The sequence below is a fragment of the Patagioenas fasciata genome, chromosome 2, assembly GCF_037038585.1.
Source record: "Patagioenas fasciata isolate bPatFas1 chromosome 2, bPatFas1.hap1, whole genome shotgun sequence".
NCBI lineage: Eukaryota > Metazoa > Chordata > Aves > Columbiformes > Columbidae > Patagioenas > Patagioenas fasciata.
In genome coordinates this window covers 135,289,870-135,307,714 of record NC_092521.1, presented here as the reverse complement: position 1 = coordinate 135,307,714, position 17,845 = coordinate 135,289,870, and the positions used below count along the sequence as shown (strand labels likewise).

Sequence of the window (17,845 nt, the reverse complement as noted above, 5' to 3'; positions counted from 1 at the left end):
AACAAGGCTTAAACTGGGATACGTGAGCGGGGTTTATACAGCAGCGCTCACGTTTCGCGTCTGTTCTTTTCCAGCCTCCAACAAACAAACCACCACAGCAGGCGTCCAGGTCCCGTCCCGTCCCGTCCCGTCCCCTCCCCTTCTACCGCTTCATGGCTCAGGCAACCCTCAGAAAACGCTGACCCGGAGCGCGGGACGGATAACGGGAGACCGAACCACTGCCCATTCCGACGTTCATATCTACACACTCAAATCCCCAACAGGACCCGATATAGAAGAAGGACCCGATAAGAGCCAACGCGCCCGGCCCCGCCGCAGCCGTGCAAACGCTACTGCCCGCCGCTGCCTCGAGATGGCCATTGCGCACGCGCGCAACAAACCTGTCCGACCGACACTGAAATGAGCCAGTAGAATGAGAGGGGCGTCTCCGCCGCTGGCCAATCGCTGGGCGGCATGCCGGGGAGAGGCGGGCCGCGGTGTGGGAGCGCGGCGGCCGGCATGTGGCGGACGCTGTCGGGGGGGCGGCGGCTGCTGCGGCCTCTGTCCGCTGCGGTGGGGGGCACTCTCCGGCCGGGGCCGCCCCCGTGGGTGGCCAGGGCTCCGCATGGGGGCTGCACGGAGACGCGGGGCGCGGGAGGCGGCGGAGCCAGGGTGCTGGGGGTGGTGGCGGCGGCGGAGCGGCGCCAGGCAGCAGGTATGGCCCAGCGAAGGGCGGCCGAGCCGGGGCGGGGGGAGGAGCTGCCGGGGTAAACCTGTGGGTCCTCTCGGTGCGCGACACCTGGGCCGTGGCCCTTTTGGCTTCCCGCTTGATGCTTCGGCCCGGTTCTGTCGTGATTGTTGAGCTTAACGGCTCTCGAGGTGTTCTCAGCAGGCGGGCGGGGGAGCGCGGGTGCTCAGGCACCGCAGAACGGGGAGCGCCGCCGGCTGAGGCGCTGGGTAACCCGGCGTCAGAGCCTCCGCAGTTGGTGAGGCGCTGGCCTGGCAGGCCCACGCGTGGCCGTGAGGAAGCACATCCGGGAGGCTCCCGACCCGACAGCCCTTGGCTCTGCCCGGCACTCCAGCTCTGTGGAGTGGTGCCCTGAGCGAAACGTGGCGCCTCGGGAAGGAATTAACTGCTCGGGACAGGTGGGATCTCATTCTGCGGCTGTGGGGAGGTCCTGGGATTGCCCAGAACCGTGGAATCGCCCTTGGCTCGACTGGGACCGTGGGCCTCGAGGTCAGGACATGCGTGCTGAGCAGCGTCGCCCCCGAAGCCCCGCTGGGACAGGACGGGTCGGTGGCAGCGCAGACCCAGCCTGTGTGTAGGTACGGACGGGAGCTGTTGTGAGGGCAGTGCTGCCGAGCTGGAGGTTTGTTTCTCTGATGGACTCTCACAAAGAGATTTTCCCGTATAGATCGTCGGTTTAGTAGCACGGTGACTGGTTACGGATATAAGCGTTGTGTGCACAGAGATGGTTTGTTGTTGTAGCTGTGCCACAAATCTTTTCTAGCCTACATTTGACCATGACGTTCAGTGTGGCAGAGGGTGCCTGGGGTTGTTTAGAACATTCGTTCTTTAAGTAGGCACCAGGGACTTCACATGTGGCTACCAGGCAAATATTTAACTTTTGTAACTGCTGTGTCTGGAAGAGCTGTGGCCACTGCTAATTTTCTGCATGTGTGACCACAGCAAAGTTGAAAGAATGCATGAGTCTCTGAGCTTAAAGGCTTTCATTTACAGAGATTTGATCCAATTTTGTATCCTCATTCATACAAATAATTGTATGTAGCTATTGTTCTTTTGTTTGGCTTTTGGTAAATATAAAGCTTGGCTTTGTGCCAATGCTCATTCTGCACTAATGTTCACTTTATAGTGGCAAGCATGCATTGCTGACAGATTCAAATTATGCCTTAAATCTGCACCCAAGTTGCATCTACCTAATTAGGGCAAATTAGAAATAAACTGATTTAATGGTGTAAGCAGAAGGTAGTAGCACTAATTTACTGGTTTCTAAGCTGGCTTGCTTGAACTGTTGAAGGACTAAAGCTTTGTCTACAATATCATAAGTCCTCCGTGGCAGAACAGACTAGGGAAAAAGAAGTGGCTTTATTCATTGTGAAGATACAAAGTCCTTTCTCGCTACATCACATCAGCTCCATTTTCAATATATTGATGTAATCTGCTTAAGATCTTACAGTAATTTCATCACATCATGTGTTATCACAGGCCTGTTGAAAAGTATTGTTCTGAAATATCTGTAATTTTGTCTGTTTTGTTAACGTCTGTTGAAATACTTAGGTTTCATTCATCTCAATTGACAAATATCTGATGATAGCATTGACTCTGAAGTACTAACAATAAGAAATAAGTAAGCTACCTAGAAGAAATTTTGATGTTTGCTAACTGCTATATCTAATGATGGAGTGTTATTTACCACAAGAGTGCTCAGTTTTCAACTTTGGTTTTAAAAATTATTTTTAAAAATCTGCAGTTGATGTCGCATTGTCAGTATCAAACCAAACTCCATAGTGAGTGGGTAGCTTAGGCTGTAATTTAGTTCATTGCTGTTTTATGCCATTTTAAGTGGTTGATTTTTGCAATTAAAAAGATAAATTGCCACTGTATTATTTTTTCTGTCTGTTCCAGATACTGTTCTTCCAAAGTTCAACATTGACTTTGTTGTAGATCTGCTGAGGCAAGAAAATGCTAAAGATGTCTGTGTCATCCAACTACCTCCAGAAATAAAATACTGTGATTATTTTATAATTGTGAGTGGATCTTCAACACGTCACCTCCATGCAATGGCACATTACATGCTGAAAATGGTAAGATGGTTCTTTCTGCACTTTCTGGGTTTTGAAGCATGATTTTAAATATTGATAAAAGAATTTTTCCAGGATTGCAAGTAGAGGGGTGCACTAGGGAAGAGGAAACAAAGTATCCTTATATCATTCAGTCTTGGATACATCTAGCAACTAACTGTCCTTTATTCCTTTAGTGGTACTACTCAAAATATAGAGAATATATTTTAAAAATAGACCTCTCTGTATTGAGAGCAGGCATGACATTAGCACAGTTTGGTGGCTAGAACAAGAATGATGTTAAATGGTGATGATGACCTGTGTCTACTTTTGTCTTCTGTCCAAGTAAGCTTCATAGCTATTCCCACTTATTCAAAATAGCTTAATCTGACTGTTCTCAAACTCTAATCCCTAAAATTTCCAGATTCACAGGCTGGGAAAAAGGTGACATGTTGTGAGTCACAGGATCCCTTCATGGGCTTACTAAAGCAAACAGCTAGTTAATAGTCACCATACTGTGTGTGCACAGGAGGAAAAGAGAAGCAGCAGCAATCCCTGTACAGAAATCTTGCACTGTTGGGCTTTGGCAGAATGTGAGCTTTTCAGTAAGACAATAGAGGTCATAATAAAAATACAGGTAGAGCTTAGGAACAAAGGACCAGACTCAGGGAGGGAGAAACTTTATGACCAGAAAAGAGCCACGTGACTGTTACAAAACACAGTGTGAGGAATATGAGTAGCCCTCATCTCAATCAGCTGTCTGTACTCAACCTGCAGTTTGCCTTCTCTTCACACACTTTCTTTCCCTTCCTGACCCCATTTTTCCTTTGGCTCTTGGTTTTACTTTCTTCCTTTCAGTCCCATTGGTTTCAGCTGTGAGACTTGAGGGCAGAAGGAGAGAGGAGGAGGTAGGATTGCTTTTCAGTGCCTTTCTCAGTGGGTGAGGGAAGTTTTTTTGTGATCTCTGCAGGAACTGATGCATCTTTGCAAACTAAAATTTTACCTCAAGCTAGAAGTTGTATTAGTGTCATTTGAATGTACTCAATGTAAGTGTTTAGTATGTACTCTATTACTTGAATAGCTTGCTAGTTTTAAATCAACAGTGCTCCATCTCCCCCTAGACCAGGAGAGATCAGTGAATACCACCCACCCTGCAAAAATGTGGCTCTGCTACAGGTGGCTGCTCCCTCTTGTGGCTGTGGGAGCAGATCTTTTGCAAGGGTAGAGCCTCTGGGGAGACACGGTGTCCTCCTTGGCAGCCTGAGAAACCAGGGAGCCCTGCCAGGTGCCAAGAGGGGCTGAACTTGTCTGGCATTGACAGTTCACTAGGCAAAACGTAAGCTGAACCTTAAAATGTAAAGCAGAGCAGGTGTTTGGGAGTGCTGCTGGGCAGCTGGCTAACTTGACCAGTACAGTGCCTAAACCATCATGGTAATGCATGATTTACACTAAAATGCAGAGGTGCTCATGTGTAGCATGAGGTCTTCATGCTTTTCTTCCAGTAGCTTGCAAATGGCAAAGTCCCAGCCACTGCTTACCCCTTCCCATCCAGCTTCCTGTTAGAGGAAGAACCTAACACTTGGCTTTATTATAACCTGTTTACCATTACACAGCCTTTAAAGACAAGGCTGAAGGAAGGTTTTAGTGCAGATCAGCCTTTGCTACCTCTGTTACATAGCTGATGGCAGTGCACGCTGGGCTCTTCAGTATTTTAAGCTGACTTTCCAAGAGTCTTTTGACAATGACCTGTTTTTGAGTGTATCTCACAGGCTATCTTAAAGAAAGGAAGGTAGAACTAGTTCTGAATTACATTTTGAAAGTTCTTCATTCTAGTCTGCAAACTGGGGCTGTTGTTCAGCAGCTAGCATTATGTGGGAATGAGCAGAGCAATTGCATTTTGTGATAATTGCTTTCCCGGTGAAGGAGGACTCATTTGCTAGCCAGCCTTGCTATTTCAACCTCTTGCTTTGTCTTTCATAGCTGAAAGAGCCATGCATTTTCACTCTATGTTTCCATGTGGCCTTGTGCTGAAATAAAAGTTTTGTTTTATTTTTTAATTTCAGATTGAAAAAGATTTCCCTATTTTTGATTAGCTGCTTCAACTAGAAATAAGGTAGAAATTTGAATAAAGGAGCTTTCTGAAGATGCAGCCTTTTTTGGGGTGGGGGGGGTTTGGTTGGTTGGTTTGTTTTTTTTCTATTGATGCTTTTTGTAATGGTTATGGCCAGATCCAAAAGAGACAGTACTTAAGCTTCTAGTTGTCAAATTTCTTCAGCTCTGGTGGGTGCTTCTCTCAAGCTGTCATCTACGAAAGCTACCGTGTTGCATAGGGAACCAACTGGCTTGTCCTGGCTGAACTTTTGCCACCCAGCTTTGAGCTGCCCTCTCCCCTTTCTCAGTGCTTCCTAGCTTGGGAACCTGTGTGCCCATCATGATTTACCTGCCTCTTGCAATGAGTGTTGAGGGTGTGCTCTCAAGAGGCAGGCTGCTTGTTTGAGTGCCATCCTCACAACATGGGTTGAAACCTGTTTTCTCCCCACTCCCCCATCTGAGGATAAGCTTGACAGCTCCATTTCTGCATTCTGAATTAGCCAATGTAAACCAACAATGAAAGGTGTCTGAAAGGAAATAAAGCTTAGTGGTAATGGCAATTACAGGGAACCTATGACTGAAAGACTAATGTGAAGCAATTGTATTCAATATTCATATTGAGAAAAAATGGGTACCTATAAAACTAGTGTGTAACAGGAATTCTGAGAATTAGAATACCCGATTTGATACTAAATCACATTGGGTAATCTGTACTTGTTTTCCGCTCCTGCAAGTGTATATTAATTAGTCTTTTTTTCTTTTTGTGCAGACCTGAGAACCAATGCTGAGTGATCTAACACATTTTGGATTTAAAACAACTCTAGGCAACTTAGCAAAGTCCAGTTTATCTGTTAGATTTGAGTGCTTTTAAATAAATGCAAAGTTTTTAATTTTCTGCCATTGCTTCTCTTTCAGTACAAGCATCACAAAGAAGAAAGTGATCCTCATACTCAGATTGAAGGGAAAGAGACGGATGACTGGCTGTGTATTGATTTTGGTAAATATTTGTGAATCTGACAAATATGAAGTTCTGCATGAGCTCTTTGTTGAAGGAAGCATCTCACTGTGAACCCTGGTTGCTGTGGAGAATCCACAATACTCTGCTGTTTTAGAATTCCAGTTGTTGTTGCTTGGACTCATTGAGATACTGAAAAAATTTTCACTGAAGATCATTGGCACTGATAAGAAAGCAGTAGCTACTCTTCAGTGCCTAAAGCAGGTCGTAAGAAATTGAAGGAAACAGTAGTGGAAAGAGAAAAGCTACTTCTGTCAGTTTTCTCAAGTTGAGATCGTCCCTATCTGGGGGCTCTTTGTGTGCTACCCTAACAGTGAACTGTTGAACAGCTTTTCCACTGTCTAGATGACACAGGGTAAAACATTTGTCCCAAGAAATTGAGTTTAATTACTTATTCTAGAGGTGTGAAACTCTCTACACGAACATAAAAGACTTTGCATTCAGGAAGCATTGCTGCTTCACTGCTAGCTCTAGAATCTCACCCTCTAGCTTTGTGTTTTGGCTTAAAGGAGAGCCTGGGTGAGTGAGGAGCACTGCAGCCAGTGACATTAAGCCTTGGTTTACTATCAAAAACTGATAAAAATTTAAGCACATAACTAGAAAAAAGTGCATTAGAAGTACACTGGAATTAATGTTCTCTACTGTTGTTTGCACAGAATTAATAAAAACCTATAAGAAAAACCTTATGATGTTCAAGTTTGGACCTGCTTCTTTATAAAAACCACCTGAGAAGCATGAGCAACACACCTAAGGAAAATTATTTGGCTATAGCTGAATGTTGTTGGTGAAACAGGAAAGCTGCAAGTCCATCTGTAACCTTAGGGAGGGGACTCTATCAAGTAAAATTTCTTTGTGCTTATTTCCTTCTGTTTGCTAGAAGTCATAACTCCTTTGGTCTGGAATCTTGTGATATTGTTTTACTTTAAACCAGGGTGTTGTCCCTCTCATTCTCCTGGCTGTACTCTTGGAGCCTTTTGAAGGACTGACCAATTCCTAACTCTGTTCAAGAACTAGAATCAGCAACTTGAGACCTCCACAAGCTGACATCTTTTATCTAGCCAGAATGAGGATAGATGACTTGAACTCTTTGTGCAGCTGGAAGTGTAGTAGTGCTTTACAGCTCCCATTAACTTATTGTGAATTTTTCTTCTGTGCAGGTAGCATAGTGATCCATTTCATGCTGCCAGAGACACGAGAGGTTTATGAATTGGAGAAGCTCTGGACTCTCGGTTCCTACGATGACCAGTTAACACAGATGACTCCACAGTCACTGCCAGAAGACTTTGTATTTGGACTGAGTCCTGACAGCAGTGATCATCTTGAGACAAGAACTTAATGCAGCTGCTGAGTGGAAAGAGAAATGAGCGTGCCTTTACAGATCTGAGAGACCTGTAGTCTTGATGACTGACCTTAACAGTCGCTACGGTTGATCGATACAAAACAGTGTATTTATTGGATGTGCCTAGGTACAGATCTGAACAAGCTACAAAAATTAATAGAGTCGTAGAACAATTGAGGTTGGATTCAATTGTAAGGCTGTTTTACAACTGTAAAACAGCAAAGGTGGAATCCTGTCATATGGGAGCTTCCTGAGGGAGTCACTGTCTCAATGGAGTTTGCGGTGAGAAGAGCAGAGCAAATCTCAGCCTCTACAGTTTTTCTCGTATCTTTGAAAGACTTGTCTATAGTGGCAGTACAAAAAAAAGACTTGAGTGCTACAAGGAAAAACTATGTGAGATGGTACAGTTTAGGTGAAGCTTCTTGTATTAAACCACTTGCTTCTCATCACAATGAAGCAAGTCATGCTCTAAGGTGAAGGAGAAAATGGACTGGTGTTACTGAGCACATAGAAACCAAGAGCAGCAGTGACAAATAAATGTGTCTTAAGTTAACAGTAAGTCAGTTTTTCAGTCAAGGCCAATCTGTTTTTTATAACAATAAAAAACAACCTGAAGAGCTTCAGTTCCTTGTCTTCATGTTAAAACATTCAGCTCATTCTGAGTGTGCAGTTGACCCCTCTCCTAGTTTCTGGAAAAGGACACTGAGGCAGTGCTGTGACAGCATGAACCTTCAGCTCCTTTGAAGTGGACAAAAGTAGTTCTGAAGGAAGCCGTGAGTTACTGGGCATTATTTCCTGCCATCTGAGCATTTGGCACTTTCAGGAATCATTGCTCAGTGTGTCTTTAGTCTGACTGCTGCGTGGTCTGATAACCAGTTAGAACTTCAAGATTGTAGCAATCCTTGCCCATGTAAAACAAAATGCTTTTCTCCACTATGGGACAGGGCTTTCATCACTAGGGGAGAATCTCTTCCTTCTGGAGAAACTTGCTGTGCCATGCATCAGAAAGCAGCAACAGTAGATCCTGAGGGTAATGACTTTTTTCCTCCATAGCCCCACAAACTACTTCAAGCCCTGTCTGCATCTCTTCCCTGCACAGCAGCTGCTGTTTGCAATGCTCAAAGAAAGTGACCTTGGGTTTTGTGCCTGGGGTTGTGATGTTCAGGAAGAAGGGAGAGTGTTGGTGGGTGAGGTTTTTTTAAATAATAATAAAAGTCTTCTCCCTCATTTCAGACTGGTCATTTTCCTGCTGTGTCCAGCCTCTCTCTTCTGCCCCAAGCTCACCTGCTGTTTGATACGAGGCAGCAAATAGTTCTGCAAATTGAGCAAGAAGCATTTATTAAATGTAGTTAAACTCTTCAGATAAAACATCTTTGCCTGTGAAATAAAGGTATTGGTGGTAAGACTTGACTGAAAAGAAAGATTTTCAAAATGCTTCATGATACTTGTCAAAAAGTCATCCACATGGGGAAAAGATAACCTTGGCTGTCTTACAGGGATGGGTTCTAAATCAGGCATTTCCTCCTAGGAGGGGTACGTAGGAGTAAGTTTGGATCATTCCCTGAAACTGTTTGCCTTTTACTGCTGAAGAGAAGTTCTACAAGATGAATAGAGGCAGGTTCAGCAAACATTACACCATTATATGAACCTGCCTTTAGTAACCAGAATCACATGCAGCATCCTGTCTCAAAGAACACAGTAACAAAAGGAGCACCCAGAAAAGAACAGTAAGAGAGGAAACTGCTTCTATGTGAACAGAATGGGACCTGCAGCTGAACAGGGAAAATGATCTGTAAGACAAGATTAAAAAAATATATATATACAAAAAACCCCAGTAAAATAAAAAGTGTAACTGAATTTACTGCCAAAGCACATTGTAAAAAGAAGTTATATGGAATATCCAGTGGCTGCTATTAAATAGTCAGAAGTGCCAGCTCAGGAAAAGAGGGTTCCTCACCCTGCATTGAACAGACCATCATCATCTGTGCCCCAGCCGGGTTACCTGCCAGGCTTGGGAGCCTTTGGTCTGACCTGCCTAAAAGCTGAGACCTAGGAGTTAAAGTGCGGTGATCAACGCTAAGCAACATTAAACCCCTTCAGAAGGAAACCATCTGGGAATGGTTTCACTTCCACCAATCAGATTATTTCTGTGTAAAATAAAAGTACTGAGCAGCTTGTCCAATGAGTCAAGATTCATGCTGTACAGAGGTATGTGCAGGTTTGGCTCTGTGCAGGATCTCTTGAGATGGATTGAACAGGAGAAACAATTATCAAGGTATAACGTTCATCATAATTTCACTGATTTCTTGCATTGCACTTGATTAAGTTTGTTATCAAGCAGTGTTTGCGTTGGTCAGTTGAGCTAACACGTATTACAACCCAACTTGAGTCCTTACTCCACAACTTTCTGTGTTTGTATAATGATCCCGTGCCCTAGTACCATGTCAAGACCACGCTGTCCTGCACAGCATACATGCTTAATTTAATGGAAACTAATACAAAGAGCGCATGCCTTTGAAATTGCAGCTTAGAAATAAAAGCTTTGGAAGGTTAGAAGCAAATAAAAAGCATCATGATTAAGCAAATGCTTAAAGCAATCAGGGGTTTAGCTGTCACAAATGCATCAGCAATACAGAGGAAGGTTTAACCTTTTATGTTGCTCAAATGGCAGGGAGGCATGTTCTGAGAAGACAGCTCAGTATTGGCATCATGAGCTTGGAGTTCCCTGGGAAACGCAATACCCTGTGGAACACCTCTTCTATGAGGACAGGCTGAGAGAGTCGGGGTTGTTCAGCCTGGAGAAGAGAAGGCTCCAGGGAGACCTTGTTGCAGCCTTTCAGTACTTAAAAGAGGCCTGTAAGAAAGATGGGGACAGACTTTGTAGCAAGGCCTATTCTGATAGCACATCGGGTAATGGCTTTAAACTAAAGAAGAGGAGATTCAGGCTAGACAGGAAGAAGAAGTTTGTTTGTTTGTTTTACAATGAGGGTGGTGAAACACTGGCACAGGATGCCCAGAGAGGAGGTAGATGCCCCATCCCTGGAGACATTCAAGGCCAGGCTGCATGGGGCTCTGAGCAACCTGATCTAGTTGAAGATGTCCCTGCTCATTGCAGGGGGGTTGTACTAGATGGCCTGTGAAGGTCCCTTCCAACCCAAACTATTCTCTGATTCTGCAGACACCAGTTCTTCAATTCCCTCTTTGTGTTGGTTAGTCCCAGCAAATGAACTGTGAAGAGAAGTAGAAGAATGCAAGAGGTTGGAAAACAAGTTTGGTTTTCCACTCCTCTTTAAAAGATACATAATTATATTATTCATGACACTCCTTCATTCCTCAACCCCTCCCTCACACTCTAAAGCATTTAGTTAAACATCTAGTCTCATTTCTATTCTAAATAATGCTAACAAGGATCTAAACGGAGAGGCAATATCACCTCACTAGAATTGCTGTGCATTTGGGCAGTGGTGGTAGGAGTGAGATACAGGTTGCCATCACATTTGCTTGCTGGTGTGACTGGTTCTGCCTATCCCAGGCTCTAGGGCCACGCTCATTACACATCTTCATCACACTGACAGCATCAAAATGAAGATCAGGTAAAAAGCAGCAAAAAAAAAAAAAAAGTTTACCGTTCAGATCTTGCTTCAAACCTGTTAAAGATTCCTTCATGTTTGCCCTGAATCAGGACCCTTGAACACACATCCCTTCCACAGCAAACCAGCCTAAATGATCTGCGTGAGACTGAGACCATGAACTATAGGTTGTACTCCAGACTGTATGACGTCAGTATATGAGAGGACAATGAATTATAAGCTGCAGAAGTCACTGCTTGTAGTGCGAACATTGTCACCTGGCTGCTGGATGGCCTGGCAGCTATGGGATACCTGCTCATCCTTACCCAGTTATTGTTGTGGACAGAAAACCAACTTGATCAAAGCACCTCAAACACTTAGAACAGTCTGTCCCTGTGCCTCGTTACTTTAAAAAGACACCACACAACTTTATCTGATGATAGGAGTTAAACTCTTTATTCCATTCAGAGGCATCTGGCAAGTGGAGCTGCATTGGGGGGCACATTACAGATGAAAAGTGATCCATACTTTGTGGATATTGAAATCATTTACAGTATTCACTTTCTAGCTATTCCCAAATACTCCAAATTACCAAGTCTCAATTGAAAAGAAAAACATGATTTACCATACTAAGTCTAGAAATTTAAGAGATGACAGTATTTAAATCAGCAGATGTAAATGCAGCACTTATTTGTAAAGTAATTTTTATGGAAAATAATGAAGTCAAATCCTTCTCAAATGTTAAGAAAGGAACGTCAGACTGACTTAAGCCTCAACAAAAATTAAAATGCTATGAACTTTTCATACTTCAGTAATTTTAAATCCATTGTAAGAAAAAAAAATTACCCTAAAGGCTAGATGAAGGTCACTGTCAAAAAAGGAAAAGAAACTCATTTTCTCTTCGCTAAAACTACAACGTAAGTTTGTGGTTTTTAAACCAATTAGTAAAGAAGAGATGCAGGAAAAACACTTCAGACCATTTTCAAAATTATCTAATCTGTACAACAATGATCTTTGGGAAAATTATCTAGTCTATGCAGTAATGCCTCTATTTCAACATGAACCTAAGAGGTAGATAACAAAATGATGAAACAAATGTTTTTGCTCGTTGTGCCCCTCAAATCAGTGCAGCATGGTGATTCTGATCATCTCATGCACAAAAAAACATCACAAAAAAAAAGGTTCAGAGGTAATAGCATGGCTCTGTCGACCACACGCATACAGGCGCGCACGCGCACTCACACACACACAGCAGTCTTTATGCACCATGTGTTGCCACATCTTTTCTTTTTTTCTTAAACTGAGGTAGACTGAAGTTTATTGTAGAAACTTGAATGTGTCACCATTACCACAATCATCGTTCAAATTACATTCGGAAATTTAAAAATTTGGTAACTTTCCTGTTATCCCTGCCTTTTGACTTTTTTTTGTTTCTTCTTCTTCTCTAATGGTTGGTTGCAGAATGTGCATAAATCCTGCTGCATCTATTATAAGCCAGGCTATAGAGGTGGTTGTTTTGCTTGGTTTCTTTTTTCTTATTCTTGTAATAGTTTTTCAAACCTTCAAAGTGGCTTAGTGTGGCCCATAACAGCGGCTGGATATGTAAACTTAGCCTTTCATTATCTTTCAATGTGATCAAACACTGTTTGACCTTCCCCCATCGTGGTAACTGAAAGCAGTATGATGTGATCTGCGCACAGCAGAGACACTCCCGGCCTCAAACCCGCTCGAGCAGATCGAGTGTTCTATCAAACTGAAGATGAAGCTTGCTCTTTGAACAAAATGGCAAAGTCCAAATGGGCTGCAAATGGTTAAATGTAGCATTATTAGGTAGTGATGGTCAAAGGCACAAAGGGTTCATGCACTCAATCAAGTAGCACAAAAAAAAAAATTCAGCCTCTTGCAGCCTTCTAAATTTTTCCCCCAACCCCAGCCTCTTGCCATCACTTCCTTGTCCTGTTCCCAAAAAAGTACCGTCACAAACTTTTTCATCCCATCTTAAAAGAAAACTAAACGGCATTGCTGCTATCAGAATGTTGGCATCATTCACTATCTTTTGAACATTCACTGAATTTTTTTTTAAACAAATGATGGTGTTGAAGCCCTCAGAAAACCTGAGGCCGTGTTTTTTTTACCCACCTTACTCCCATCAGCCAGCAGCTAGAAGTGCTTTACTATATTTTTCCCCGATAAGTCTGTAGCACTCCTGGCTGGTGGCTGATCAAATTTTAATTTTTTTAAAAAAATAAAATGCTCAAGAACTATTAGCTTTATAAAGTATACAAAATACCAAAAAAAAAAAGCAAAAAAGGAACAATTTCTCATTGAGGTACTAAATGCCTGAGGTAGTTTAGTAAAATGCATATTTATCTTTTTATGCCCTGGCCAACACCATTCAACACTTCCCTTAGGTTATTCATGGCAGTGTTATGTAAAAATGCAACCAAATTATTTCTAAAAAATGCCACTTGTTTTAACATTGGGACTAACACTTAAACTCTTGTCAATACCCTTGCTCTAACCCTAACCCACCCAGAATCCCACCCTCCAAATGTGGTTTTGCTTTTACAGCTGGACTTATATGAGCAATGCCTTTTTTTTTTGTCTTTTTTTTCTTTTCTCTTTTTTTGTTTTTTTTTTTTTAACCAGTGAACTCAGAAGAGAAAGCTTCATTAAACCAAGTTCTAAAATTGTTGGGGAATAATAAGAACAATAAAAAAGACTAACAAGTTTATGTTAAATTGTGAGAATAGAACAAAAGGGAAGTGAAGGGGTCCTTATTTTAAAGCTGGGTTTCAAAAGTTTGAGAGAGCCTAAAGAATACATTCTCAGAGACAGCGTTCAACGGTTGCCTGGTCCTCGAACAGGTGATTGGCTTGGTGGATCTTCTGCATATAACTTCAACAGGTGCTCACCACCCGTCTCTCTGTCGCACAGTCTGTCTTTGGTCTGGCATCTGTCTCTGATGGGCCATTTCCTAAACCTTTATTTTCGTCTTGGCTGAGGCTGTCCGCTTTGCAATGTTTTTTGCTGTTGCTGCTGCCTTCTTACCTGAGCCAGTATTTCCTGAATTTTTCTCTGAGCAAGCTGAAGGAGATAAAGAAGAAACAACCCATCATGATGCCCTGCCACAGTGACTGCTGTTTACCACTGACTATAGGTGCTACTGGGATTAAGAAAATCCAGAATAACTAAATTCCTAGTACTGACAAGATTACTCATTAGTTAAATACACTTGGGTTAGTCATGATGTACAATTCAAAAATTAAATTTTTCTTCTTATTCCACCTACCACAACTACCTGCATGGTCACTTTTCACATCTGTAGTACAGAAAGCAGGAGCATAGGAAGATGATTATCAACATTAAGATTACTGAAGCTACTTTCATTTTACTCCTCTGGACATAATAATGTTTTTAAGAACCACTGTTATAATAGAGAGTGGACAATTTTTTTTTATATACCAGGGAATCCAGAAGGTCAGACTGACAAGACTTACCAGCCCGCCCATCTCCTGTCTGAACTACAAGTCACCTGTGGCAAAAGGAATTGGTCTGAACTGACAGTTAAGCGAGGGAAGGACTCTTGCGATCCTTTTCTTTATGATATTAAATCAACAGATTGGGTGATGTGGACAAATCATGTACATATGTGGAGCTCTTGCCAGATACTACGAGATGCTTTGTATCTCCCATCTGAATTTCAGTCTGATCACAACTTAGGTTTTCTTTTGCTTTGAAAGTTTTAACAGTGCCAGAGCCCACATATATAGGAGAATTTAAGAAGATTGTTTTACGTAAATGAAAGTGCAATTGTTATAAATCTCTCCCACGGGCATAAGGAAGGTTTATCACATCAAGACAATTAGAGGAGCCTGCCAAGCAGTGCGTTCTGTATCCTGAGTAAAAGTCTTCCATCCCTTGGCTCTGCACGTGGATATAAAAGAAAAGGCCATAGAAACATCAAGGTAATACAGAAATTCATTCCAGTTCTCCTACCTGGCATGCATAGAAGTGACCAGTTATTTTCACAACCACCTGATCATTTTCATCAGGTGTCTGGTCACGAGGAACTACAACTTCTGCACTTGTCAAGTTTTGAAGCTCATTTACCTATAAACAGATAGCGGAAGTCAGAAAATCTAAGAACAAGTAAGTATCCCACAACCACTTTAAAGATACTGCTGACCACAGACACACCACCCTCTAAGTTACATTTAAAAAAAGAAACCCACTAACAGAAAGCATCTTTGTGCAGCAGTGTGCACTTTCCCAGATGAGCCTCTTGTGTCTCTAGCATAAATTAGCACCAAGTTCTCTATGTTTGTAGAAGTGTTTTAAAGGCTAAATACAACACACAGAGGTGTTAAATACATGACTTAAAAAAGCAAATAGATGCCAGAGTGTTTACAGTTCAGTTCACAAGTTTAAACTCAGTAAACTCATACGATGCAAGGAAGCAAAAAAAGAAAGCCCAAGTATTTACACGTTTTTCCTTGAAAAACTTCCACAAGATGGAAAACTCCAGACAGAACAATGAGAAGCATCCAAATTATTTTCAGTAGCCTACCAGCTTCCATAGCATTAAGTAGAGATAAGGTTAGAGTCTTCCTCCTGCTTACACTCATTTTATTTTAGAAATGCATAGCATTATTTAATCAGAAATGTTTTAGATTAACAACTTTTCACAAGTGTTTGTCCTTAAATCTCTTACCACTGCAAGTAATGAAAGAAACAGCTTTGCCTCCTGACACTTAAATTCAAGATCCCATTGCACTCAGGGATGGAGACCCAAGACTGAACCCTGTCTTTGCAAATATCAGCCAGTTCAGGTTTTACAACCATATGAAGATACTAGAGTATCGGCACCTTTTCAGGATTGAAAAATCTCAGTGATGTTATTTTACGCAACAAACTAAGCCTAAGAAATGCCATCAATTAAGTTCAAGAAAAAAATACTGTAATATTGAGATCTGAATGCATCTTAGTTTTCTGCCACTAGGAATTATGCTTTCACTCAGTTTTGGCCAGAAATGCCAACTTTGGACACATGAGATATGATTTTAATTGAGATTAGTGAAAGCTTTTTACAAAATCTGGTGTAAGATTAGGTTCACAGAAGCAGGTCTTAGTGGGAACATATTCATTCTAAATGGAAGATCTACATTTCTATTAATAAAAGTCCTGTAGATCTGACTGGGACTATCAACTTTTTGTTAGACTTTTTTTTCTTTTCTTTTAAGATGAAATAAATCATTCTATGAGGTTGACTTCTCTTGACCCTCACCCTAGAAGAAAGGAAAACTTAACAAGTACGGCTAAGAAAATAGCACCTGCTTTAATATAACTTCAAAAGATTCACTATTAGTTAACTAAATGTTTAAACCCTATGCATATATACACGCTGAAATAAGAAACATAACTGATCAACACTAAAAGTTTTATTTGAGCTACTTACTGTTTTGCCTCCTTTACCAATAACTCTACCAGCAGCATAGGATGGCACTTTTATATGAGCCTCAAGTTTCACTTCTTCTTTAGGTCCAAAGAAATTTTCTTCTTTAAGTTTTCCATAGATTCTCCCTTGAGCCTGCAAAAAATGCTTTTAGTTAGAGAATGTGCTTATTGAAATCTCGTTAATGTCAAGAAATTCCACAGAAAGGAGAATTCTCAGTACATGACCCTAACAAAACATTTTGCCTAAGAAATACAAGATCTATTGTTCTAAAATAAATCTTTGTACCAAACTAGGAAGCACCATGGTCCAGCTTTAAAGATTACATGACAAACCAGGGAATAATGGAGCGATTTAACTGAGATCATTATTATTATTATGCTTTTCAGTAGAAATATTGCTTTTAAAAGAAACTATTGCATCTCCGTAAAGAGTGGTTAAGAGGAGAACTGTCTGGCTGAAGCAGTTTTATTACACCCAGAAGCAGCGAATGCAATTAATTGGCTGAGGAAACCTTTTTAAGGATGCTAAACTGAATAAGGAGGGGGGAAAAAAAAAAGCTAACCACAACCTCCCCAAACAAGTCATGGGATAAAGACTCCAATTAGAGCAAACAGCTTACTTTTACAATCCATTACCAACATGTTGTTTAAAAATAAATAAATCTGAGCTTGCTCAATTTTCTGAAGCGAAAAATCAAACTGCCTAGATCTAAATGCACCATGGGAACAATATCACTCTGACCAGCACACAGTTCCCTTTTCTGGTGAATACACAACCACCAGGCTGCAAGAAAAATGTCCACTGAGACTAAACTCATGAATCTTGCTGATTTTTAAACACATTCATTTCCTTATTCCCTGCAACTGATCAGTGAATTCTTGAGAAATGGTAACCAGATCTTCTACTCTGCATCTCCTAGAAGCATCAAAACTTTTCTATTGAGATACTGAAGAGAGATGCTCTGTAAAGACCATACACCTAGAACTATGAAGCCTCTCCAGTTCGGATTCCTTATCACCTTCTTTAAATTATGCTCACCAGATTTGTCACTGTGTACATGCTAAATCAAACCACTTTATAGATCAGCACTGCAATGGAATATGAAAAGTCCGAAAAGATTCCGTTATGTGATAATTATTTTAAATAGCGGCAGCTTATTTTGTCTTATTTCTAGCTCATATCCTAAAAGCCTACTCGAGTTCATGCTACTCTAGTATTAGTAGGATGAAAGACATTTTGTGACCTTGGAGCTGAAAGTATTCAGTATTTTGGGTAAGTCAGACTCCACCTGAAGAGTAGAAAAAAAACCTGTGGCACATGGCTTTGACCTGGGTCACATACTGCAGGTCATGGGACCCTATCACAGTGGACAAAAGCTGTCATCATTCCATTGAGACAAAATACTACACAAAAAACCCCATACAAAAATGCAGTACAACTGCCACATTCTGGTACTATCACTAGTTCCAGAATCAGAGATTCCTGCTCCAGGAAAACACTTCAAAAGGGTTTGCCAAGAACAGATAAAATACTACTCCCAGCCATCATCTTGAGCTGGACATTTTGAAACTATTTCCAAATCTGCTAGAGAC

General features: G+C 41.6%; 2 protein-coding genes across 2 annotated transcripts in view; one reads left to right on the top strand and one right to left on the bottom strand.

Moving 5' to 3' along the window:
• Positions 1-438: 438 nt before the first annotated feature.
• On the top strand, positions 439-7,849 carry MALSU1 (mitochondrial assembly of ribosomal large subunit 1). Its single transcript, XM_065832916.2, has 4 exons — positions 439-694; positions 2,627-2,805; positions 5,788-5,869; positions 7,045-7,849. The coding sequence occupies exons 1-4, from the start codon at positions 454-456 to the stop codon at positions 7,221-7,223; spliced, it is 681 nt and encodes a 226-aa protein (XP_065688988.1). The 5' UTR covers positions 439-453; the 3' UTR covers positions 7,224-7,849.
• Positions 7,850-11,223: 3,374 nt separating this feature from the next.
• IGF2BP3 (insulin like growth factor 2 mRNA binding protein 3) overlaps positions 11,224-17,845 on the bottom strand; it is a 117,865-nt gene continuing 111,243 nt past the window's right edge. Inside the window, exons 14-16 of the mRNA XM_065831242.2 lie at positions 16,254-16,385; positions 14,795-14,908; positions 11,224-13,882 (exon numbers count right to left, since the gene is read on the bottom strand). Of these exons, the coding sequence (XP_065687314.1) occupies positions 13,781-13,882; positions 14,795-14,908; positions 16,254-16,385 (348 nt within the window). The 3' untranslated portion in view covers positions 11,224-13,780. The remainder of the gene's footprint in view (positions 13,883-14,794; positions 14,909-16,253; positions 16,386-17,845) is intronic.